General features: G+C 43.4%; 1 protein-coding gene across 2 annotated transcripts; it reads left to right on the top strand.

Annotated features, from left to right (window-relative positions):
- Positions 1 to 457: 457 nt before the first annotated feature.
- CTH (cystathionine gamma-lyase) lies at positions 458 to 26097 on the top strand. Of its 2 annotated transcripts, XM_076339942.1 has the most exons (13): positions 458 to 644; positions 2331 to 2412; positions 2966 to 3061; positions 5997 to 6106; positions 6743 to 6874; positions 8879 to 8936; positions 9735 to 9812; positions 11011 to 11163; positions 11377 to 11498; positions 13299 to 13351; positions 14565 to 14703; positions 17157 to 17224; positions 26079 to 26097. In XM_076339942.1, the coding sequence occupies exons 1-12, from the start codon at positions 483 to 485 to the stop codon at positions 17175 to 17177; spliced, it is 1206 nt and encodes a 401-aa protein (XP_076196057.1). In that variant the 5' UTR covers positions 458 to 482; the 3' UTR covers positions 17178 to 17224; positions 26079 to 26097. The 2 variants fall into 2 exon arrangements, with proteins under 2 accessions (XP_076196057.1, XP_076196056.1); XM_076339941.1 differs by lacking the exon at positions 26079 to 26097 and having other exon boundaries at positions 17157 to 17911.
- Positions 26098 to 26429: the final 332 nt, after the last annotated feature.

Here is a 26429-nt window from a genome sequence, read left to right as displayed (position 1 = left end):
TTTGGCTTGTCTCCTGCCGCCTGCCGCCAAGGCCACGGGCTGCCGGGCTGCCAGGCAGGTTCTCTCTTCTGGCGGGAACGGCTGCTCTCAGGGCCCGAGCCACGCTGACTCGCTGCCCGACCCGCCCGCGTGCCGTTCCGGCGGCCCGTAGGCTGGGACAGCGCTGCCGTTACCGCTGCAGGCACCGGGACGGAGGAGAGGGTCCAGCCCGGCCGTCAGCAGCCGCCGCCGCCGCCGGTCCCGCCGCCGGCGGGCCGTGCTGGCAGTCCGGCGGCGCCCCCCGGCGGGCGGGCGGTGCCTCAACGGGACGTCGCTCCCCGCCCTGCGGCGCGGGCGCTGCCCGGCCCCGCCCCGCCCCGCCCCAGCCAATGGTGGGCGGTGGCGAGGCCCCGCCCGCGGCGGGCCCCTGGGGGCGGGGCGGCGGCAGTGGCGGTGTCTGTGTCTGTGGTGCCGGCGACGGCGGCGGCAGTCGGAGCGCGGCCATGGAGCGCGGCGGGGCGCGGGGCTTCCTGCCGCCGTTCGCCCACTTCGCCACGCAGGCCATCCACGTCGGGCAGGAACCTGAGCAGTGGCGCTCGGCCGCCGTGGTGCCGCCCATCTCCCTCTCCACCACCTTCAAGCAGCTTGCCCCCGGGCAGCACGCGGTGAGTGCGGCCGCCGGCGGAGCCCCGAGCCGGGCTTGTCCCCGCCGGCCCGGTCCGCCCGTGCGGGGGGCTCCGGGGCGGCGCGGGGGTCTGAGGTCAAAGACGTCGCGCTCGGACGTGGTCTGGGGGCGCGGCCGGGGACACCGCGAGGGCCCGCGGCCCGGCATGGCCCGGCCCGGCATGGCCCGGCCCGGCATGGCCCGGCCCGGCGGGCTGCCCCGGGAGGTGCTGGCCGGCCGGGGGGGGTCCGGGGAGGCGGCAGGCTCCGGGAAGGGGAGGGGGGCTCTCGGTTTGCAGCGCGTGGAAATACTTGCCCTCCTGCTAGCTCCTGAAAAAAACCCAAACATCTTTTTCCCACTGGAAGAGACGGGTTTTCCCGCAGTGGGCTGGAAGGCACATTTAGGGTGATTTTCAATGTGAAAGCGGCATGAAGGGGAGCACCCAGTGCCCCTCGGACTCGGCAGCCTCTGCTTTGCTGGGTGCATGGGCGTTAGGTGCAGGAAGCTGACAACCGCGTGAAGGTTCAGGCCTTGGTCGGATGATTTGCATGCAGCCGGGGACTTTCTTGAAGACTGCGTGATAACAGTGCTTTACTTTGCCGCTGGGCTCAGGCAGAATACATTTTCTCGTTTACACAGATTGTGTAAGAGGCTGCTTCAGTTGTCCTTCCAGACCAAATGAATATTTCATAAGTATTTTGTGGATGTATTGTAGAAAGTGCTGGAAGTGTTTGCATTGAACTATCATGAAGTTTCTGTTCGCTACCATGCGTGTATGAGGGAAATGACACAAATTCGCAACTCATAAATCAGTATTTGTTCCAAACCCGAGGTCTGAACATCACAGTGTGCTGGTTGGGCAATAGGAATTTGCCTTGTGATCTTTGATTCCACACAAAATCACTTACACAGACTAAAATTGTGAATGCTTGTAAGTAGGTAGCTGTGTTGAAGAAGACCACAGAAGAAGGAGTCACACGCTACTGTATTCACGTACTGATGATAGAGTGGCCATGTTCCTGCCGGAAGCTCCATGAGAGCGGTCTGCCAGGTTCCTGAATATGATGAAGTTGTCATTAAACAGAAATCCTGAAAGTACGCAAATACCAGGAAGCTTAGCCAGGTTCTCTCTGTAACAAGTCCATCCATGCATACATGAGTGTTTTTTTTCTTGTTAAATTTTCTCAGTATTCACATAAAAGCTGTTGCACTGAAGTGTGGAACTTGACCTGATTGCATGCCAGGGAAACATTTGAACTTTCAAGAACTTTTGATGGGTACAGGTTGGCACTGGCTAGTGCCCCATAGCATCTTTCAAGCAGAGCGTCATGGAGATGGGACACATTCTTGCTGATAACATAAGAATGAGTGGACTGTGTCAGACCAAGGCCTTTTCTCCAACAGTGACCAGAGATGGATATCGAGGAAAAAGTAGGAGGGTGTGGCTAGCAGTATGATACTTCCCCCAGTGCACCCCTAGAAACCATTTTCAGGTTGGGGATGCCCAATTGGCTGTTGTATACAGCAGCTTGACGTAGCCGGAAAACCAGCTTGCTGTTCTTGGAGGAGGTGGATGCATAACCTCAGTGTTGAGAGTGAGGACTTTTTAAGGAACCTAGGACTATTATTGTACAAAACTTTCTCAGTGCTCTCTCAAGTTATATTTTTTTTCTTGCTTTCACAATAGGGTTATGAATACAGCCGGAGTGGGAACCCTACCCGGAATTGCCTGGAGAAGGCTGTGGCAGCGCTAGATGGAGCTAAATACTGTAAGCAATTAATAGGTTCCTCAAGCAAGATGTCAGCATGTGTGTCTCCTGACAGTGTCTACAGTAGACATAACTTGGGGAGCAAGGACACTGAGTTGTCAGCAGCAGTTGTGTCACAGCAAGGCTTTCACAGCCACTGACTACTGGTTATGGGCAAGAGCTGCTTCATGGCGTGAAGAGAGTCCAACACTTATCATTCAGGAAAGTCCAGCTCAATCATTGGACTTTCCATAGTGACTTTGCTTCATCTTGCTGCATTTGATGCCTACGCTAAACTGAATCCATCCTTGTGCAGCAGCACTGAATGCAGTGGAGAGCGGGAGCCCCGCAGCAGCTGTTACGAGACTGTGTTACCAGTGTTCATCCTGGGTTCCACCCTGTGTAAAATCAGGCTGCTGCTTTTACTGAATCCACTTAACAAGAGAGATAGCATAAGTGAGGGTGACAGAACAGGTTCCTTTTAAAAGCAAAGTGAGGAAAGCAAAGGTGAGTTTGACAAGGTTGTATCACATTAAAATACAGTCTGTCTGCCGCTTGTTCTTTTCTGTTTTAGGTTTAGCTTATGCTTCTGGCTTAGCTGCTACTTTGAATATTACTCACCTGTTAAAGGCAGGGGACACGATTATCTGCATGGATGACGTCTATGGAGGTATGTAAAGCACAAGTATGTTTTTGATTGTCATTGTGCAAATGATTAAATGTACCTATTTGTGATTCTCATGAACTTTCTGAATTTCCCATGTAGGACCTTACTTTTCTTTAAAGCCTTTTCATTTCATGAGAACACAGAACACTCCTGTCTGATTTTGGTGTTAGAAATTCAAACACTGAAAGATTCTGCGGCACAATGTGGAGGTTTAAAAAATACAGCTAACTAGTAATATATGCTTGAATGAGGGGAAAATAGCAATCCTAGCCTTGCACCGATTTGTTTGCAGAGCAGGACCCCCTGCAGTCCAATGTAACACAGCTTACCAGCTTCTGGTATTGCTACTACTCCTTTCCTAGGTTTGACCCTTTACCAACCAGCATTTTGTCTGGACTGTTTCAGACAACTATTCTGCCATCTTCCCTGATAGCACAACTTGCATCTGTTATGCCCATGTCTTCTGAATGCTTCAGTGATGCTGCAACCCACTATTAGGTTTTGATAGTGCATAGTTTTTTTGATTCATTCTTCCAAGAAACTCCCTAGGAACAAACCGAGTTCATCCACCTCTGCTGAAGTCCTTCAAACGGTTGATGCCACCCAAAAGTCCGTAGTAGGGAAGTCTGCCAGGATAAGCTGTGATAATCGGTGTCCTTAGTGCCCAACTCGTGTTTCACTGATCAGCGAAGCTTGTCTCCCTCCATCTGCTTCAAGGCTTTAGCACAAAGAGATCAAATCTGCTTTGTTTTCAAAGGAAGGTTAGAGAGGCCAGCAACAGGTAGCATTTTCCCAAGCAATAGCTGGAAAACCTTTTAGCAAGAATAATCACCTTTCCCATCACTAGGAGTGATTACTATTTGCCAGTCAGTTCTCTATCCTTGTGCATATCAGATATAAATACACACATTTGCTTTTAATGTCTTAGTTCTGTCATGCCAGATAGCTCTTCTCCAAAGTACATCTGGAGCCAAGTTGAGTGAAGACAGCAGGAATCCCTACTGACAATCTGCTCCTTTAATTCACGGTCCTCCCACCACAGAACTCAGTAAATCAAAGTCATTTGGCCAAAGCATACTGTCAGTTCCTTACTTCAGAAAGGCCCATAGGTGTATTTTTCAAGCAAAACCAGTTTGCCTGCTCATTAAAGCCTCAGCCTGTGGTGGTTTCTGCGGAGATGAATTTCATTGTTTCTTCCCTGAATTTTTTTATACTTTTGTTGTAAAGAGACTGGCTTCCCCACAGACAGCCTTATTCAGTAGAGTTCACACCCCATGACATGGTACATCTGCAGATGCCACTGGCCGCCGTGGCCAGTATGTGTTCAGCCCCTTTATTCTTCCCTTGGCTATTAGGGGCTCCTTGTCCCCTAAATCCCTGCTTGTTTTTCTCCTAGGCTGTGCTCTTCTGGCTGTTCTTAGTCATCTTTCCGGCTCGTGTTCTTGCACACTGCAGCCTGGTCCTTTGTCAGCCATTTCCTCGGTGTTGTCTGTGCTGACTCCTTTTTACCATGCGGGCTTTACTCCTCCACCATGCTTGCCCTGCGCAGCATTTCATACTTCAGCCCTGTAGTAGCAAACTTTGAGTCACTGGGTACTGAGTGCTGGCGTGTGTCCCTGCTCCCTTAAGGGTACACTACCTTTGGTAAGCTTTTAGTATGTTTTTTGTGAAAAGCCTGGTTGGATAGGAAAGCAGTACTGTGCTTGCTAACTCAAATGAGTCCACAGTATTCAAGGTTGTCAGAAAAACAGTAAGAAAATGAAAAGCTCTTGGGCAATGCTCGAAAGCGTATTGCCTGGGATGTGTTTAAGAGACGCTGAGTTTTGGGAGGTGTGAGGAGCTGTAGGTAGTTGACACCTCTGAATTCTGAGCCATTGCTGTAACTTCTTAAAAGGGCTACTTTCAGTGTAACCTCTCATTTCCATCTAAGTTTTTTTTGTAGTGTGCTATTATTGAAAGTATGTAAGACTAAAACAACTTTTCTGTGGTTTGTATTTGTAGAGTTGACAGCCGATGTGAAAATTTCCCATGCTTGAATAAACTTCTTACAGCACAAGAGAGAATATAGCTTATTGTACAAATAAAAGTGTTTCCTTAAAAAAAAAAAAAATCATTCAGACGTAGTGTTCAGCACACAAAATTGTACCCTGCATGTACTATGACTTTATGGCTAGATGGCAAACTGCTGTTCTGTGTAAGTGAGTAAATGTTGAATAACCTTGGCAGAAAGACCTAATAAATTAATTTTTAATCCAGGCAGTGTCTCCAGATAGTCCGTATGTTGCACATCTAGTGATCAACTCATTGCTTCTGGTTTCTTCTTTTAACCTTTCCAGTGAAAGACTTCAAAGACAGAAAGGAAGGAAATAATCACTTTTTTATGTTCCTCGCTGCAAGTTTATTTAATGGAATAATAAGAAACACAGTACCTGGAGTCTTCCCCTTCATTCTTCTTGTCCCAGATTCTCAATTAAGCTTATTAAATAGAAAAAAGAGTTTGAAAATATGTCGTGGAAAAAAGTTATTAAAAGTGGGGTGGGGGAAAGACAGTATAAAAACTGGAACTGCTAGCTTGCGCGTGGAAAAGGGCTGGAGGAAAACTTAGAAGCAGGCAAACTAAAAGGGGTCTATTTAATCTTCTGATTAAAAAAACCCCAAACAGTTATTAATTGAAAGTACTTCATAAATCACTCTGATTCCATATTCCCATTATTACTTTTCCATGATGTTTAAAGCTACAGCAGTCTTTAAACATTTTAGAAATAAAAAAATAATAATGTGCCATTTATGGTGTACAGCATAAAACTGTACCCTCCTGACTTTCCATGGATGCATACAAGAGACTGGAGATCAGTGAAGGAAAGTTAAGGAAGTTGTTTCATTTTGCGTCTCTGATTTTTTGTTTTGTTTCATTTGGTTTTGTTTGGGTTTTTTTTAGGGACAAACAGATACTTCAGGAAAGTAGCCATGAAAATGGGTTTGAATGTAGTTTTTGTTGACTGCGTAAAAACGGAATGCCTGGAAGCTGCAATTACACCAGAGACCAAGGTAGGGGAGAGGGAAATTGCTGAACTTACTTGCTTAATGTCGTTAAATAATTTTATTCTTGCTCTTGTTGTATTGGGTGTATGTGTCAAGCAGTGGGGGCTGCAGGGGTGACCTCTGTGGAGACAGGTTGGGGCACTGCAGGCCACTTAGTGACGTTTGTGGTGCCTCATTGAAACATTTTAAGGGCAAAAAACACCACAGAGAGAGAGGAGAAGGGAAAAGGTAACAAACAGCAGAGGGAACACCAAGGTTCGGAGGAGGAGGTGCTCCATGGCACTGGAGCAGATAATTCCCTGCTCTAGTGGAAGATAATTCGGCTGGAAAAGGCTTACAAACTTTTGGGCGTAAAGACTTTCTTCTGGCTATGTCAGGCCTTCTTCAAATGGGATGCACTTGGGTTTTCAAAATCTTTGATGTTCTTCCCATGCATCAGTTGTTTTTGTGGAGAATATTACCTCTCTCAAGAAACCTTGCCTTTCTTCAGTAGGGACACTTTCTTATTTCCACTCTGCAAACCTGCATGGGAAGCTGACACTCAACGATTTAAAGTTTAAAAGCATTTATGACTTACACATGTATCATCACCAGCATTGTAAAATCTCTAAACTGATGTTTTGTGTTGTTGAATTACTGCAGCTCGTTTGGATTGAAACGCCCACAAACCCCACACTGAAGGTCATTGACATTCAGGCCTGTGCAGATGTAGTACATAAGCATAAAGATGTTCTTCTAGTGGTAGACAACACTTTTATGTCTGCATATTTCCAGGTAAGCACTTTGTTTGTTTACAATTACCCCATTATTTCAGTGTATTCGAAGATACATTTTTAAAACGGAAGCACCACCAAGGAATTGTAGTTTTGATCTGTGCATTGTAAAATGACCTGTTCTGTTTCTAAGTACAACCCATGTACTGCTGCTGTTTACATTAGTAAAGATGGTATGCAAAGTATTTTATCGCTAGCCATATACCAGTATGATACCAGCAAAACCAATATAGCTCAGCAGTCAAGTAAACACACTGAATCAAGACAGTCAGGTAAGCCATTGGGAGAATGGCTTCTCTGTCATTCAAAAATCATGTTTTTTAGTTCTCACTGATGGAAATCAGGCCTATTAGAAAACAGGACACTTTTTAACTTTGGCCTTTTTATACCAATTCTTTTGTGTATGCTGTTTATGATCTGTTCTGAACCACTTGATATTCTAAAAAAGGTAGTGGAAGAAAAAGTTAAAACAGGCAAACTTTGTTAAATCTTTCTTTGAGACATCCAAGTTACTTTTTTCTTCAATATTTTGGTGAATGTGTGGCTTAGAAGTTTGTAATTTTGATCTCGAACAACTGGCATAACTTTTCTGCTTTTATAACTAGAATACATGAAATGAAGACAATTTCTTAAGTGCTAAAAATGCTTTGGAATAATAAACTTCAAAGTCTTGTTCATCTTAACATGGGCTAGAAATATTCATGTATACTTCCCAGGAGATCAAACTAATCCCTTGTATTTTAGGTCTAAAGTAAAACTTTTTTATGAGTGCAAAAGGCAAGGTGTCTTTGTTTTTGTTAAGGGTACTGAGATCTTTATAAATTAAGAGAGTTTACAGAAAGTGTTAATGCTTAGCTAAAGCAGCACTTGAGTTTGTCTTCTACATACCAAAAGCTTGGTGATTTCCCCCCCGCAATGTATATTACTTCAGAAAGACATGTGTGAAAAGAAAAGTGAGCATCTGGATATATGAGCTAGTTAATGTATCTTACTGGCCTGGTGCTAAGAGAAAGTCAGTTGTAATGACTAATTCTAGTAAGCATAATAGGTAATGTCTTTAAACCCCTCCAGACTGCTGCTGATACACTGTACTAAGAAGATCATAATTTCAGAGTGATTTACGTAGCAATATTGAATGTAAAAGGCACTGGTGTTTATGCTAACGTTCTCCTGGCTGCGCATTGGGAATGTACATTATGCACGTTCCTTGAATAGACGTCTGTGTTTAATCTGACAGCAGCAGTCTTTTATTCTAAATCTGCTTGCTTTGCTACCTTTTAACATACTGATACTCTTCAGTCTTTATAATACATTTATGTTACGCGCAGAGTCCTTCACTTAATGACTGATTAAAAAAAATGTGTTGTTCTTTACTTCTTGCCCATCAACATCTCAGTTTGCCTCACCTTAAAAAGGCTTCTGGGAAGAAAGCTGGGAGGTTAGGGAAGAGAGACCTGGCAGACGAAACTCTTTGCACTTTCTTCAGGTTTTCAGTTCTTTCGGTGCAGTATCACCAATACTTATATCTAGAAAACAATGCAATTTTTTTTGCTTTGCAGACCGTGTTGAGGTCTCCATTTTCTAAGGAAATATACTTTACAGCAAATACCATTACTTATCCCTGCCTCAGCTAAGCGATATAACTAATTTTTTCACAAATACGAACAGGCTGTATGTTAGATGTATTCAATCACTCCTCTCCCTGAAGCCGGTGGGAATTAGACCAGTGCTTTTAAATCACATTTTATTGTGGGTTCTTTTTATTGTACTTATCTTGAATTCAGAGTGCTTTCCTGTACTATTGTTTTTGACACATATTCTGTCTATCTTCATTCTCAAGTTTTTGTGTTTAAGGTGTTAAGTTTTGTGTTAAGTTTTTGTGGTTTTTTTAGTTTCTCCACCTATTGTTATTTTCTGTGTCGGATCACAGCCTTTCTGGATAGCTTGAAATGAACCAGAGTGCACACAAGCTTTAATTTGACCTATTATTTTCATTTCATTTCAGCGTCCTTTATCTCTGGGGGCTGATATTTGTATGTATTCTGCAACCAAATATATGAATGGTAAGTATGTGAGCTCAACACAACTCAGGCTGGCTAAAAGCCATTCTGGCTGCAGGCAGTTCACAAAAGCCAACGTGTCTGCCAGTAATTCTTAGATGGACCATTAGAGCAGGTGGACCATTGAATAGACCATTAGTCTTTGTAGCTCCTAAACTGCCCCTGGGAGAAGGAATATTGACCTTACTTCAGGTAATAGACCTAGAGGTGTTTATAGCCATGTTGGCTTTAAGTTGACTACAACAAAGCAAGTGTCTTCAGTAGAAGGTAGCTGCCAGAAATTATATTAAGGTTCAAAGGAGGTTTCATACAGCTGTGTTGGAGCCTGTCCGAAAGCACATTCACTGTGGTGTTCCCCAAACAGCCAAGACTTGGAGCTAACGTGACTGTAGCTGTGTTGTAACCATATGTCCCTGGTGGTGCAGATAGAAGTGGAAGTTTTCTAGCGGGTGTTCACTCTCGCTAAGACAGCAGCCTGGTGCTGCTCCGCAGGACACACCTGATTCCTGTACAATGTCCTGCTTTTTGACAGTTAGCGGTGGCGGGCTTGGGAAGTGTCTTGGGGCATGTGTGTGGCACACGGCAGAGCACACTGCTGACCAGAGCTTTAGAAAAAGCTGAAATCTGCTTTATGGTTCATGTGCTGCACAGGAAGGATAGCAGTAGCAATGAGAAGGAACCCAGTGTCTTGCAAAAATGGGACTGTATTAGCACGAAGACTGAGAAAATGGGGGTTTGTGGCAGAACCCTGGAGCAGATGGGGTGGCTGATTCTGTTCTTGTCTTCTCCTTGCGTTTTTAGGGCATAGTGACGTTGTAATGGGACTTGTTTCAGTAAATTGTGATGATCTCTACGAAAGGCTGAAATTCTTACAAAACTGTAAGTAGTCAATGTAGGAAATACCTTAAAATGAATTGTATGTAGCTTGTAATGGGAAGCATGTTGCATGCACACAAGTATGAAATCTATCTAGAAATGTAGCTCAGGCATTTAAATGTGCAGAAGTGCAAATGACTGCAGAGAAAGTGGTAACACAGATGAAGGAAGCCTGAATTCTCTTCCCTGCCTTTCACTGGTACGTAGGGTGGTCTTACACAAATACGATAGTTTTCAGTATGCCTCTGTGGCTCCTCTCTCAAATAAAGTTAATGACACAGGTCTCCACTTCCTAACTGCTTCTAGAAAAGTGCTGAGAGCAGTGTGGGTTGTTCAACATTTGTTTACCAGGGGCTGGTGAGTGGGGTGAATTGTCTGGTGGCAGGTGCTTGAATGCAGGCAGCACTCTTCACTGCAGGACTGTAATTCCCCTCTATCCTTGCTTTCCCCTGAGAAGTGTGTGCCCTGCTGCTCTCGAGGGAGGACTGAGCTGCGGAGCATCTCTCGAGTGTGCTTCTTGGAGCCACACGCTGGTGTGGCGTGGAGAGCTCTGCCTGTGCTCTGTGCATCATGCGCAGAGGCAGGAGATGTGGCATGTCCTGAAGGCATCAGATGCAGAGTGGCTGCGGTCTGTCTCCCATGTGCAGTACCTGCAGTTACATGGGGCATGACTGCTTACAAAGTCTCTCTTTAGGTTATAGTTAAGAAAGTGGTAGAAAGAGCACAATTGTTTCCTATATTCACTTGACTTCATACATGAAGAGGGATACAAACCTTTAAATTACTCCTTTATTTAATTTCATCTAACTCATCTCAAGTACATCTGGGGTTTTTTAAACTCATTCATACATCGGAGGATATGCCTAATGCAAAACTTTCATATGTGAGTTGATTTTAACAATTTTACTGTCTCTTAATTGTAATGAATAAATTTCTGTACAGTGTTCTGTCTGCCTCCTGTCTACAACAGAAGGAGTAAAGGTATGGTATGTCTAGTAAATTTAATCCTTGAGTCTTCAGTTTGTTAATTCAGCTCATTAATTGGCTTCCCATGTGTGTGAGATGAAGAAGACAGATTGCATCAGAAGTCTTTCCACCTGTCTTGTTCTAACTTTAGAAATTTTGAAAATTAGGACTCTGTTTAGTTTTACTAAAAACAAATCCCTTTGTTTTATGTGGAATTTTGTTTCAATTTCTGTAGCTCTTGGAGCTGTTCCATCTGCCTTTGACTGTTACTTGTGCAATCGTGGTTTGAAGACACTACAAATCCGGATGAAACAACATTTCCACAATGCATTAGCTGTTGCTCGATTTCTTGAGTCAGATTCCCGGGTGGAGAAAGTCATTTTCCCAGGTAGGTTGGCAAGACTTCAGAGCAGGTGACGTCTTAGAGTGAGGCTGGATTTGGGTACTGTAATACTACGTGTTGTTTGTGCACCCTTCACATTTGGTGACTCTGGCTTAGGTGTCCGCCTTGGCAATGGGCTGTTTCTACATAGCTGAGGGTGAGCTACTTTACCCTTTGAAGTGATGGTAATTAACTTAAAGCAACTTCTACAAATTTCAGGCTTGCCTTCACACCCTCAGCATGAGTTGATCAAGCGGCAGTGTACGGGCTGTCCTGGGATGGTAACCTTTTACATTAAAGGAAATCTCAAACATGCTGCTACCTTTCTCGAGAATTTAAAGGTAAATGATGGTAAATACGCATTACCTTAGAGGGACTTGAGCCTGTCCTTCTGAGGGTGATAATGGAAGGAAGTGTTTTTTCTTGGGGTGGGGAGAGTCTTTCTCTGTACTTGCAAAGCTTCTAAAGTCTTTTGGGTGTAACCATCTCTAAATAATAGATTCTTTGTAAATGAGAGGGAAGAAAAGGATGCCTCGGCTCATTTGAAGTATTTGTTTACATAGTAGGGTGTAGTATATCCAGGTTAGCCAGGCACTGCTTCTAATAAAGGGCCTGCATACCAGCCTTTTGCAAAAATACCTGTAGTATTTGAAAGCAGAGAAGCTGTGGCTGGTGTAACACTGTTGTAATATTTCAAAGTACTCATCAGGAGAAAAACCTGTTGAGATATGACATGAGTCATGAAGCAAAGAGGGAGTCCCTCAATTTGGAGGATGGTTGTTTGTGTACTTTACCTAAACCATAGGCTTTTGCTTTTGTCTTGCAATGTATTAATTCTGCCTGTATTCTTTAATGTGTTTGCTAGTCTTGATCTCTGGTTAATTTGTATCCTGCTCTTGTGTTTTTGCTGTTTTGTTCTTGGAAAAACAAATCAGTAATAATTGACAAAGGTAAATTAGAACTTCCTTCCCCTCCCTATCTTTCTTACTTGCCAGCTAATGTCATCAACTGAAAATGAATTTACTAAAAATATACGTGAGAGACAGCATTTAATCCTGGCACAGGAGATCTACCAGCTTTGACAAAAGGCATCAGAGAGTACATTCCAGAAGTAGTCCCTTATGAGTATATTCACTTCAGCCCTTTAGCTTGGATAACCATCAGTTTGTCACTAGGTTGGTACAAAAGTAAAGCCATTTCCTTAAACCAGGCTGAGCAGAGGATTCTTTGGTTGATAGGTTTAGTTGTTTGGGTTTTTTTTTAAAAGGAAAAAATAGTCAATATGAGCAACCAGGGCTGGAGAGAAATGTTGAGGGTAGTAAGTGCCTTCACAAAAGACAAATCGTGAATCCGTGTTTGAATGCAGTTGGCTCTCTAGAGAGCCTTTTTGTCATCCAGGAATATATGTCCATAATTCAAAGAGCAGTGCTAAAAAAACCTTAACTAACAGTAAGCATTTCACAAATACTAGTCCTGTTAGGCACTGAGAAATTTAGGCAAGTTTTCAAAATACTAAACTAACCATCAGACCCAAGCAATGAGTGAAAAAATCTGTCCAGCCTTATGAGGAGAATCTTAAATGTTTGGGTTTTTTCCCCATCAAGTCTGCTATTTGCCAGCCTGAAAAGCGTAGGTGTTAAATGTGAACATTAAGTAATGTTGAAAGAAGAGTCTGTAAGGATAGGATATAATCACTTCAACCTTAACTGAAATTTTTGAGATTTGACTCTTACTTTGTTCAGGCAGTCTGCTCTATCCTTCCTCTGAACAGAATGAAAACTCTGGTGGTGCCCAGGCAGAACCTGCTCCCTCATGTTGTGCATTTTCCCTTCTGCTTTGCCTCCATTGCTGCCCATGCATTGCATTGTACAAACTACTCCCGAGTTATTTCAGTTTTGCATCAGTGTCTCTTTAAAACCTTTTTAGGACAAGTCTATTCTAAATCTTAATAGCTCTTACCTGCTAAATGTGCACTTTTTTCCCTAACTGCAGCTAATACCTTTCAAAATATAAAAGTTACTATAGAAAAACTTAGGAACCCCCCCCCAACCACTAAACATTCCTTTTTCATTAACTGTCTCTTTCTAAGCATTCATAAACTTACACTTCTTAGGTTAACTGCTGTTTAATTTTTCCCATAGGTTTTTGCACTGGCTGAGAGTCTGGGAGGATATGAAAGCCTAGCAGAGCATCCGTAAGTCATTCTTCATCTTAGAAGTCTAAAAAAGCTGCAGAGTAACAAAAAAGTTTCTGCTGTATTTTGATGGGAGTTCTAAAATTTTCTAGTACGTGAAGCTAAGATATTTTGCATATGACTGAGATTCAAGGATAGTATGTTGTACGGCACAAAAACCAGTGGCTACTCCAGAAATGAGTGTGACTTTTGTGAATATAAGAATGCAATGATGAAAGAATTTCCGCGCTTCCTTGTTTTAACTGGGAGACTGAGCTGCAGTTTGTTGCTATGATAACAAATCCAAGAAATCAGCGTGTGTTTGAATAAGTAGTATTGAGCAGATGTGGTCAAACTGTTGAGGAAAGAGGTTTGCCGTTCTGCCTGCTTACACAAGAGGGCATGTTCAGTATGCTACACTGAACTGCATCTGTCTCCATGTCAGGTAAATTTTGTGGGGATTTTAGTAATACTTAGTTGCTCTTGTTTAGGTTAAAAGGCTAAAAATAGGATTTTTATGGAATTAGATTATTTCACTTAAATCCAATTTGCTTTTCAAAAAGATACATGGAAAGTTATGACTAAACTTATACGCTAAATCATTTCAGTTGCTCATCTTAGAATAACAGCAAATCTTAAAACACTCAAGCAGTTGAAAGGTAATTGCTAACTGGTGGATGTCAGTGACTGAGCATATGGGGGAAATAGCTTCTTACCTATATCCTCCATAGCTGGGGATAATAAACTCTTCAATGTAAGTGGTAGTTTGACAAGTGATCTGAGAAAACAGAAGTTAAAAAAAAAACATCTGGAGATTTTATACTGGATATTGTATACTATAGCTGTTTCTCCATATGCTTAAAGTAGAGCTTTTAGATACTTTTTTTCAGAAAAAAACCTAAAAAAAATCTGGAAGGAAGAGGAATAGGATTTTTTTTTCCTCATTTGTCATTTCCAGATTGTTAAGTATCCACTTTTTATTAATCATTTGTAGCTTGGAAATACTGTGTTGAAACGCTGGGAGATACAAGTCACTGATTGCTCTGCAGTTCGCATAATTTACAGTAACTGATGATAGGATCTCTTTCCATCTGTGGGTTAACCAGCAGGTGGTACACAGAAGGTGTAAAGTCTTTATGGAACTTCAGGGGATGCTGGCAGGAAGCCAATTTCTTTGGTCTTTACCAATAGAAAGTAAACACTTCTTAGAAAAAAGGCTATTTTTTTCCTCCAGGGCCATCATGACTCACTCTTCAGTGCCTAAAGAAGACAGAGAAGCTCTTGGAATCAGTGATACATTAGTTCGCCTGTCAGTTGGTTTGGAAGATGAAGAAGACTTACTGGAAGACCTAGACCAAGCTCTGAAAGCTGCGGTAAGTGGGTTGTTACCTTAGTGCTGTCACTCTAAAAATAATTTCCCCTCTAGTCCTCTTCCTTTCTCACTAAACTGCTGGTAATTCTTACCTCACTTAATTTTTAAACTACTCATAAGCAGACCCTGCAGAGTGGATGTAGGGTTTTAAAGCTTTTGTTGTTAGGTTTCTCTCTGCAGTGAAATTTACAGTCCTTGTCAGTCATGAGTTAATTCATGTAGATTCTTAGAGCGGACGGGATGTCCCTGGCATCTGAGTGACAGGGATAGCGAGGGGAGGCTGTCATATAGGCATCGAAGTGCTTAGTGTGTGCTTCAGATTTTTCATGTCATAGTTCTAGAGAGGGTTGAAATATATTAAGGAGCTTCAAGAAAAGAGCTTCTACCAGACAGTAAGTCCAATATTTGAGTAACGCTATTTCCTTTACAAGCCCTACTTCTACTCCTCTACCCACAGTTCTGTATTTCAGACAATAGATTAAAATTGTTTTTTTACTTGGTGATTAATGTGATGCCATATTGTGTCTTTTCTTCTCAAGGCAGGTTTCCTAAAATACATGAGGTGTATATGTGTTTGTGTATGAGTATACACACATGCATATATGCAGGGGAGAGGCTGGTTAAATGCGTATTGTCTTTCGGTCCTACACACCTTTGTGCTATGCTTTGGATCGGCTAATGCTGTGACTGAAGGAATAATGGGGGTTTTTGCAAGCTTTTTTTTTTTTAATCTTTTTTTTTTAAACTAGAAAGGATTAGTCATAACTGAAAAGTATGAAGTATGGGCACTTGACTTTGAACCAGTACATCAGTCTGATGGATCCTCTTTGGCAGCTGCAGATACTGCAGTTTGATATACCAGTATTTCATTGCAGAATATGCTATGTTGTACTGTACCTTGTATTTATCATGCTGTGACTTACCCAGGGCATTGCCAATGTCTTTGGTTTCTGCAATTGCAGATAACTTGTTAGGTGAGCTTCCCAGATGATCCTAGGAAGCAGACCACATGGTGTGAAAGGTCCTTTCTTTTTCCCAGAAGGAGGTCACTGACCTTTGGGTATGCAGGAGAATTCCTCTTGATGTGAAATCTCATGGCAGCTTTAGATCTGAATGTGTGAGCAAGGCATGTAAACCAGATGCCTAAAGCCTAGCCGGGCACTCTGCCTCAGCCTCTAATTTTGTCTGTTCTTCAGAGCTTCAATGGAAGACTAAAATCCCTCCAACCTTCATAAGCATAATTATGTGTTGGAGAGAGGAAGGAGAATTTCCTATTGATCCTGGTGGGCAATAAACAGAGCCCAGAGGTATGGGATGGCTGCACGCAAAGCGCCAGCCAGTCATTTCAAATGCTGTTGGAGATCTTGGGATATCCATTGCTCAAGGATGCATACTAGATCTTTGGATCTTGTTGCAAGCATAGTTTTTGTTCTCAGGAACTGCCAACTGCTGTCACACAATCCCATCCACAAAATTTGTTATTCTGTCTTTACAATTTTAGGTATCCTGTTTGCCTCATACAGAACTTCACTCCTGGAAAGTCAAAAACTTTGATTTACAAAATCTAAATATACTTCCTAACCTGTTTGTATCCACTTGATCACATGTTGCTCCTACACAGGCAAATGGAGGTATTAGACATGTTGCTACTAGGCAGTGAAAATGTTTCATCAGGGCAGCATGCTCTCTGCCATACTGTGGGGCGGGTGAGGGGGTCAAAGAGAAGGAGACAAACCAAGGACTGCAGCAAGGCACATGCTTAAGATGGGTTTCAGAAAGTTTTGGAATAAAGTTTAATAAATAACCACACTAAAAAAGCAGGACTTTCCTTCTTCCCTTCTCCCAACTTGTACTTTCATACTGTAGGAGCACCATAACTCTCGTTGGTTTGTCTGTTTTTTTTTCTTTGAGTGGGAATTCTGCAGATTTGGTGACTCCTCAGTAGTCCTTGCAACGCTGAGGACAGAGTTCACAGTCTTTGGTGGACCTTGAGTCAGCTCCAAGTCAATGGCCGAGGCAGAACTAGGTTCAGCACTACCTTGTTCTCCTCTGCCACCTCTGCATCCTTGCAGGCACCTGCATCGCAAAAAAGAATTAAAAAAATAAAGGTGTTTGAAATACAGAGTTTTGTCTGTGTGAGAGAACATGGTGGTATTGGTGGGTAAAGTATAAATTTGAGCCCTGCAGCAATTGTAGCAGATGTATAATAGTTTGATGTACTGTACAGACAGGAAACTTTTTGTCCCTCTATTTTTCTCTCTCTCTTTTTTTTTTTTGTTTTGTTTGGTGATAGGGAAAATTAGCAACAGTAACTGCATGTATTTCTATATGCCAGCACAGAGCATGAAGATAATCTGATGCTAAAGTATATCTTATTTACGAAAAGAAGAAAAAAGTGCATGGTTGATATAGGTGCATAGCATAATTATCTCTCATTTTTCCTTCTTGTTGCAGTTTGCAGACCATAAGGCTTGACGTTTAAAACCAGAACTTGGAATTGAACATTGAAATGGCTAAAGAAGGTGACACAGAAAGCCAAATTGCTAATGATTTTCCTTTGATTTGCCTTTGAGAATTGAAATCTGTTCAATCCAACGCTGGATTCCTGGGGCACACAGCCTGTGCTCTCCTGTGGGTCCATTTCTGTTGTATTGTAATCCTTTGGCTTTGGATTTATGGAGTCAATAAGTTGTTTTTGAGAACAGCCATGATGCACACTCAGGAATATTATCCCGGTTCTCTCAGTGGAGATTAGTGTTTCTCATTTGCCATGCTAGTGCTGCAAGGGTGTTAGGTCAAAAGGGTTGGTTTCTGTCCCTGCTCCTCAGGATGCACAATTAATTTTTCTCATATCTTCTAATCCAACAGTCCAACGTAAAAACTGTTGATTTAACTTAGATTTTTTTTTTTTTTAATTAGGTTGGAAATGTGGTTAAATGCTTTTTCACCTCTTGATATTTTATGGAGTATTGACAATGAAGCAAAATCCAATACCTGGTAAACAATAGTAACTTTCTAAAGAGGATTCTTTCCTTTTTTAAAAGAATCATGTAATGTTAATTGTGGTAATGATTTGGTTTATATTTGGAATGCAACTCATTTTAATTAAAATATGCTTTGAATTTCCCTGATGTATTACTTGTTTTGACATTTGTGTGTACTAATTGCATTCAAAATCAGGTGATAAAATGACCCTGGATTTGTTTAAATTTTCCTTTGGAAAAATGATGTCATTGATGTTTTTACTTTTGTCAAGAAAAAAAGATTTAAATTCTAATGTATAGCAACCTATCATGCAGTATTCAGGCAAGGAATATTCAGGTGCCTCAAGGCACTGGTTGCTTGTGGTAGGTGATGTGCAGCTGCCTGAAGCGCCCTGCAAAGTGTCATGTCTGAGCAGACCTCAGCCTTCCTGCCCGCTTCCCCGTGGCTTATCTAAATATCTGTGCTGAAAAACCACAGAAGAGGCACAAGTACTGCAGGTCTTTGTTACAAGACTGACTGCACAGATCTTGGTAAAAACATTTAGCTTTCCCAAACTAAATGAAAATTAGACTTTCTGGGGGTGTCTTTTTGTTTTGTTTCTTTCTCAGATTGAGAGCTGACACGAAATGCGAGTTCGGTGACTTCACTCACCAGCTGATTTGATCTTGCCACCTGCCTTAGATTATGGTACAGAACACCCTAACACATGTGCAAGTGAGACGAGAGGGCTGTAGCTGAGACAATAGGGCTGTAGCTGGCTGCCAGTTGCTGTGAGCCCTGGTGGTACCCCAAGCAGGGATGACTATTGTCTGCTGTTGCTGTAGGAGAATTGAGCCCTCGGGGTTCTGCACGGCCGGGGCAGAGGCTGAGCACGAGATGGAAATGAATGTATTTCATCTAGCCCTCGGAGTGGTTATTCTGAGTCATTCTTGGTTAGCCTGTCTGTAAGATCAGTGAAACATTGCAGGTAGCTTTTTATTAACTTCTACAGGATAAATATTGTTATTCTACTGTCCGGATCTGTTTTCGACTCTAAGCATAAGCAGCATATCAGTGTTAATTTCTGTGGAAAGACTTCAGCAAATAATTCTTTGCATATATAGTTACAAGTACAGCTTTAAAAACCTTGACAAGCTCCAAATTAACTGCGTTGGCATTTGTGCAGGTGTGTGGCACATTAGTGAGGCTGGCAGCTGAGTCGGAGAGTGGGAAGGGGCTACGGCGGGAGAGATCCACCAGCAGATGGATCAGATGGGTCAGAGAGCGGCAGTGGATGCCAGCTGTGGTGCGGGCAGCATGCTGAGATCCTAGGGCCTGGTTTTGGGATGATAAAGCAGGTCAGAAGTGGTGGGGCTGTGCTTTGCACAGCAGTGGTAGTGGTGCGGGCACACTGAACCTGTGTTGTGGTGCATCGGTCTGCCCTCCCTGAGGGGGGAACCAGCATGGAGGGTGCCTGTGCACGTCTGCTTACAGATGACTGCAGAGCCCTGCTTGTGTTGCGTGGCCCAGCACAGTGTCTGAGCTCAGGCAGTGCTTTAAATAGGTGAAGACTTCTATTTGTTGTAATTAAAGTTAAGACTGTGCTTGCTATACCAGATCAATACAGCATTTCAGTGTGAAGTACGGAGTACGAAGATAATTATCAACCTGTCTAGGCACTGTGCTTTCTGAGCAGCAAACAATTATGTATATTGACACACAAACAGAGTAGTCTTGATTATCTAGAATGATTAAATCCTGGGAAAACTGAGATGAAGGTATGTATACCAAACGAACACTTCATTTACTTAACTGCATTGCGAGTATATCATAAAAGCACATGCAAAATGAATAAGATGCTATAGGGGATGTAGGCTGGTAGGTGGTATGAAAATGAGGAGCTCTTGTTATTTTTTGAAAAGCCGACAACCGGTGATGAAGAGTCTCAAAGGCATCATGGTTGTATTGTATGAGCTAGTAACTCTCCCTGCTCTTAGTGAAAACCATCTTCTCTTCCATATTAATCTCTCTCTTAAATTTTCATGTTTGTGGTTACAACATTTTTTGACTAAATATCTGATTTAATTTCTGTGTTCCCAGTCTGGATAGTTTTTGTAGTGTCTTCAGTAACACAGATGTAATGAGTGATGAATATGGGCGGTTTTAGACAGGATAAACTGAACAGAAAGATGTGTCTGCATCTGTGAGGAATTGATGGGGAGGTGTGAATGTCCCAGCGACCGTATGCACCCTTAGGTGGCAGTGATGGGCTGGAAACCCCTCACTCCCTGCTGGCGCGGAGTAACGCAATAAAAGGTGAGCAGCTTGCATTTTTCCCCTTCCCTGGAGATCAGGAACGAGACGTAATATTTCCATTATTCTTTATTTATCTGAATACCCTTGATCAACGTTTCCAAATTAGATCACAAATGTCAAAACAAGATTTCAGTGAAATGTCAAATACAGGAGCTGCTACACTGAAGTAATGCCTGCGCTTGGTTCATGGCTGGGTGGAAAGGGGAGAGCTGAGCCCCAGGAGGCTGAACTGCAGGTCAGGGCCGTGGAGGGGACAAGAAATCAACACCAATCAGTCCTGGGGCAGGGAGGGGTGGTGGTGATGGGCTGGGTCCTGCCGTCCTGGTATGACCTGTGATCTTGGTGTGGCTCGTTTTGGTGGACCAGGGGCTGAGCTGACCCCTTTCAGCCTTGCTCCAGCTCAGGAATTAATCTTCTTGCAATCAAGTCAATAAGCTTTAAGTGTTGCTACATAAAACAGCTTTACAATCAGGATACCCTTCCTTCTGCTGAGGTTTTCCCAGGTCTAGCGCAAAACCATGAGTGCTCTGTTAACCACAGCTGCTGTCTTTGCATGGGCCACTCATGAGGATGATCCTCTGAAAAGCTATGATTTGAGGGTTGGGGAGGTCTGCTTTCCTTTATACCATTTATTTGGGGAAGGGACAGATGGAACTGCTAGCAGCTAAATTCTCACTGAATTGTTCACTGATTTTCTTAACACATGCAATATCGGCCTGAAGTTGGCTCTAAGGTTGCCTTCCCCGCGACTGGGGGCTGGCCTCTCGTTGGACCTGCCAGAAACTGGTCTCCTTATGGGGAGGGGTTGAAGTGAATGGTAGGAGAATGCAACAAGCTGATTACACATCTGAACAGAAGATAATCCTTTGAGATCTCTAAATATCCCTTCTTTCTATGTCTTTCTTGGAGTCATCCCATCTGCCCCCTCTCACGGGCTGACTCCAGATCCATCATGCATTTCACATACCACATTCTTTCTGAAGTTAAAAGGATGCATTTCATCCTTTGATTAGATTTTGCAGATGTGGATTCAGGTTGCATTACACTTCAAGGGGAATTTCTTTTTTTATGTTGAGGCCCAGGTCACACTTGTATTGAATAAAGATTACATTTGTCCCCTGGAAAATAATTGTATAGTGCTAAGCCTAGAAATAAAACCAATTAAACTGTGTCTGTTCTGAGAAACTGCAGCCTGCAACATGGCTTAATGGCGTTATGGGGAAAGTGGAAGTGCTGCAGTGTGGCAGCTCCTGTACAAAATCCAGCCCTGGTGTTGCAGGTCTGATCCTTGCCCTGTGAATTAGATGTTCTGCAAATCTGCATGGTGGGGGATGCCAAAGGCAAAATGGTCCTTGTCCTTACACTGGCGGGAATCTACTGAGGAGAGTGGGTGTCTCAGGAATAAATGCCTGCCCTTCCTTTTCTGTAGTGCACCAACTCACTGGCCCAGGTCAGAAAGTGAAAGGCAAATGCAAAAGCCCTGCTGGAGCATAGCGTCACCCGCTACAGAGAAAAGTGGGCACGTGCTTACTTCTGTGCACAGCGCTGCTGGTACACGTTTCAGAAGCGTTTCTCCATTTGGGGTGCCCCACTCATGCACATGCACGAGCACTCAGGAGCAGAAGCAGCAGCTCACTGCTCCTTGGCAAGCCTCTGCCCTGCCGGCTGCGAGGAGGGGGCTTCTGCTGGAAAAAGCTAAATCCCGAATCACAGAGATGGCTTCATTTTTGCTACAGGTGGCTTTGCTGGCTGTGGGGCTGTGCCCGCCTTCTCCCTCTGCCCTGGGTGCTGCCAGGAGGGCACAGCTTGTTTGCTGTTTACTGGGCTTGGCTATAAGAGTTAGTGGACTGTGCTGAAATAAAATGCCACCAGTGCAACTTCTGCTGAAAAACTTTGGCCTAGAATGTAATTTTAAGCTGTATACAAGAGTGATCCCCATCCGGCTGTTTTCTGACTTTTTTTACCATCCTGAAGGAGAGGAGGTGCTGCTTTTCCCGTACCAATTGACTGCCTTGCACCCAAGGCAGGTGTGGCTGCAAAACTCCCCTCTGCGTCCAGGAAAGGTATTTGGGGAAGGGGATTTCCATCCTGAACCACCTGTGGAAGATGCCAGGAGCAGCCAGGTCACACTGCGGGAGGTGCTAAGCAGTGTGGGACTGGGCGAGCAGTGACATTCTCCGTGGGAGGTTTTGGGACCTTGCTCCCCTTCCCTGCAGCGCTGCATGGAGGAGAGGCAGCGGCCGGCTCCCGGCCCCAGCGTTACAAATGGCAGCAAGTGCAGGAGTCAGCACCTCCCGCCCTCTCTCCCAGCCTAGATTCCCCTAACTTGAGCTTTTTTTGGCGTTATCGGCTGCAGTTGCAGTTGCAACCTTTTGATGAAGGGCTTTTTTGTTTTCCAGCTGTAGCACAGCCAAGAGCTGTACCACATTAGTCAGAATAGTTCTTAGAAACTTCCAGCTTTTACTTACAGGAAAGTTGCTGTAATTGAAATCTGCTATTTGTCATAATTATATAAACTTGCATATATAGAAAATGTCAAGCGATACTGTGCATACTTTCCATTTCAGCAGAGATACTCGCCCATTTTGCAGGTTTGCAGACTGGCCCTTGCTGTCACCACTGACCATGAACACAGAAATATGAAGATGCTTCATCTTCTCCTGCTGCTGTAGGTCCGTGTCAGAGCACGAGCTGGGAAACGGCAGTTCAGTATCCTGTGTATTTGTGGATTTAGTGGACTCAAGGGCATTAACTCCAGCAAAGCAGTTGCACTTTCGTATTACTATGGCTTCCTAACCATTGCAGGCATGTCTTTGTGAAACACTAAACTGAGTTTGAGACTGATAAGTGCTTCATATCTGCTGTTGTGTGCAGTAACTGACTTACAAATGCAATTTTTGTTCCGCCCTTTTATCGTCTTCCATTAGGAAAATATTGATTCTCTCATGTCTTGCTAAAAAGCCAGGTGTTATAAAATGGAAATAGAGCTGCGGCTCTTGCCCTGCTAGCCTCGCCGCAGCCAAACACAGCTCCAGGTCCCCAGAGTTTCCCTCTGCTCAGCTTGTGCGGAGGCGAGAGCATCTCAATCTCCAGACACCCAGGTCGCTCCAGGCAGTTGCTGGGGTTGGAGCCACATCCCTATCCCACCGGCTGGGTCCCTGGGATGTTGGAGCAGGGAGGGGGATTGAAAGATTTTTCTCCCAAAGCTTTCAGCCTTCGTTTCTAGCTCTATAAGCAACCATGAAAATTTATTTTTCCTCTATTGCATAACACATTTTTCACCTATTACATCATATTACTGCTTTATTAAACCAAAAGGTCCTCTAACTGCCCGCGTTTCCTCCCCGTGTGTTTACCTACACAGGTGTTTGCTCAGCGTCTGGCACTGCTGTCCTTGAGCCTTACCAACGACAGCATTAGCCTCAGGTCACCTCCCCTTTCTGCCCTTTTCTGGTGGCTGCTCTGCACCCTGAGAGGCAGCGGAGCCCTCCCCAGAGCCAGCGGCTGCTCCCCGCAGAACAGGGAGCTTTCCTCCCCTCGCTTCGGGAGGAAATAATGTCCTGGCTGTTTATTTCTTGCCCAAGAGGGCTGCTTCCTTCAATTGAGGGTGTTTAATGGAAACGCTGACTGTCTTGGTGAAAGTTTTCTGGTTCAGACTGGGGCTGTCAAGGCATTGCTGAGGACAGAAGTGGAAAGAAAGGGAAAGATTTGATGAAAAAAGAGATGTTTTGAGCCTGACACTGTTCTCTGAAAAAAGTCTGACGACTCAGGGCTTTTTATGTCTCTGTGGAGTGGGAGCAGATGTTTGCCTCTCCATCGCTGCCATGAAACCATCCGGTCCCCTGCAGCCCTCCCTGCTGCCCCGGGCTCCCCTTGCACACAGGACCGCACCCCCTGACTCATTTTCCCCCACTCTAAGGGCAAGCAACGCTCTCGCATCTCTGACACACGTTGCAGGAATGGGAACAAGAATGTATTTTTTTTCAAAATGGAGAAGAGACTTAATGAGACGTAAGCATGAAGACTCCTGGCTCGCCGGGACCCTGCAGCACCAAGCCCTCTCCCAGTCGTGCATGAGAAACAAATCCGAGTCCATCACTCCAAAGTCTGGGTTGCACACAGTTAAAGGTGGTGCATCCTTGGAGGGCAGTCCTGCCATTTACAGAAAGAAAAAAAATCCAATTAGCAATGCTTATTAATTAAGAGTATTTGATCTATTAACAACGAAAATTAACTTGCCGATAGATGCACAGTACTTGAGAGAGTGAATATGAATTAATGACTACAGATATTGATATCTGTTAGAAATCGCAAGGATTCTGCAATCAATTCCTCTCGCTCTGTTAATTAGATTGGTCAATAGAAATTTTGGGTAAATTTCTTGCAAGTGGAATGCTGAGCAAGCTGCTCTTAAAAAACCTAAAAGTCATAAGTCTACGTTAGTGTCTAGAATTAATGAAGAAACTGGAGTGCATGTCTAGAATTTCACCTGTATCTTGACTAAATATCAAGGTTATTTGGAATGAATAAATTAAGTCTGAACAGCTTTATTTGTTTAGGTTCAGGTATTTGAACCACAAATACACCTACCAAACCAAATCTGGGATAGCAGAGATGCTGAAGATGTGACTCCTCGGAGGCATTGAGAAGGTTTGTCAGGGCACCAGCAAGACACGTGTCTCAGAAAATGCTCCAGCTTCAATGCAGTGCTGCATCAGCACAGAATTAATTCCTAAATTACCAGCCCTCCTTCACAGAAAATTCTGTTTTTTTCCTGCTTTATCATCACTGCAATTATTAAAACTAAACAACATTTATTTCAATGTGTTTCTAAAGTATGTAGAAGTATTTGTCGGATCCCAAATCTGTGATTTTCAGAGGAGCACAAGAAAATGAAGACCACCAATTCCCTGAGAAATTGGACACCTACATTTCTGAGGATAATCTGTAAATCCAAGACTAAACTGCATTTTACTCTTAGGAAATGTATTGCTGTTCTTAGTGGCAGTAATATTTATTCAAGGTACAACAGTACGAAGTTCAGATTGTCTTCCACATTCGAGACCAAATCCCATCTGGTTTCTCGGGGATATATTTTTCTTAACTTCTTCAAGTAACTGTCCATGATCAGTTTATTTAGATTTGCAAAGTCCTCACTCTAGAGACCACTATATGTTGCTGAGACGATCATGCTGGCAGTAGCAACTTCGACATGAATTCATCCTTTGGCAGATGAGCTGGAAAGGATCCTCTGGGGTCCTGTATGGACATGATGGACTGGAGCTGGAAATCCCTGCCTTTTCACAAGTCCAATGCTTAAAAAATTCTGATGAAGAGTAACAGGATATTGAAACATTGATAAGGAATTTTATGGTCTGATAGCTGTGTTTTAAAAACCACCTGACACACTATCGAAGAAAGTAGCCAAGCCCTCTAACTGGTTGCACTTTCCCTTCTTTAAGTAATTTACTGATTTGCATAAACTCAATTTTATAGGCAATTCTACGGACTGCATTTCCTTTCCCAAGCATGGGAGGTACTCTTTTACCTGTTAGAAATTACAGTGCCTGACTGCAAGATGGGAACAGGAGTTTTGGCAGAGTCTTCAACCAGTCTGAGGATCTGTACCCACCTCTGGAGCGGGGCCACTGCCCCAGCTAATATATATACACACATTTCACCCCAATGGACCTTCACCCAGATGAGTGGGAGAGGGGAACGGGATGAGGCCATCGGTGCTGGTGGTGCTGGTGCCATCGCAGAGTGTCTGCAGATGAAGTGGTTCCCTTCTTGCTGTGCTGCAGAGTTTGGGTAGCAAAGTTTAATAGTTAGGGTGTTTTTTAATATTTCCATGTCTGCCTGTATTTCCAAGGTGCCTGTTGTGTTCTCACCATGGCACAATTATTGACATCATAATTACTGACTTTAAAAGGCTTCATGTGTTTCACAAGAGCAATATGAAGTCTGTGAGGAACGGAGCGAAATTCCATTTCAGTTGGGAATATTTCCCAAGAGAGCATGTCACAAAGGCTCTAAGAATGAAGAAAATCTTTATATTTAGATTATGTTAATCATTTATCTCTTCTCCTCTTCTAGGCTTTCATGAGGACAGATGAACGTAAAAGGAGTTCTTTCGCTTGGACACATAGAGAAGAGCAGAAACAGATCAGTTCCAGCCACAAGTAATGTTTTCTTTTCCCAGGCTTCATTTCAGAATCGGTATGCCTGCTTCTGGTAAGTGATTTCATCCAAGCAGCAAGTTCACAGCTAGTTTCAGCAACATGTTAAGGTGAGGAAATGGGAAGTTCAGATTTAAAATTTAGAAACACTACCATTTGAGATATCAAAACAAATATTTGTCTGAAGAGAGAAGTATCTCAGAAAGTCAAATTAAGGTGCTTCTGCTTGTAGGCAAAATAGAAAAGAGAATGAACATGAAAGGAAGCA

Source organism: Aptenodytes patagonicus, chromosome 5, assembly GCF_965638725.1.
Source record: "Aptenodytes patagonicus chromosome 5, bAptPat1.pri.cur, whole genome shotgun sequence".
Lineage (NCBI taxonomy): Eukaryota > Metazoa > Chordata > Aves > Sphenisciformes > Spheniscidae > Aptenodytes > Aptenodytes patagonicus.
The sequence above is the reverse complement of the archived record's forward strand: the minus strand, read 5'-3'. Positions and strand labels throughout refer to the sequence as shown.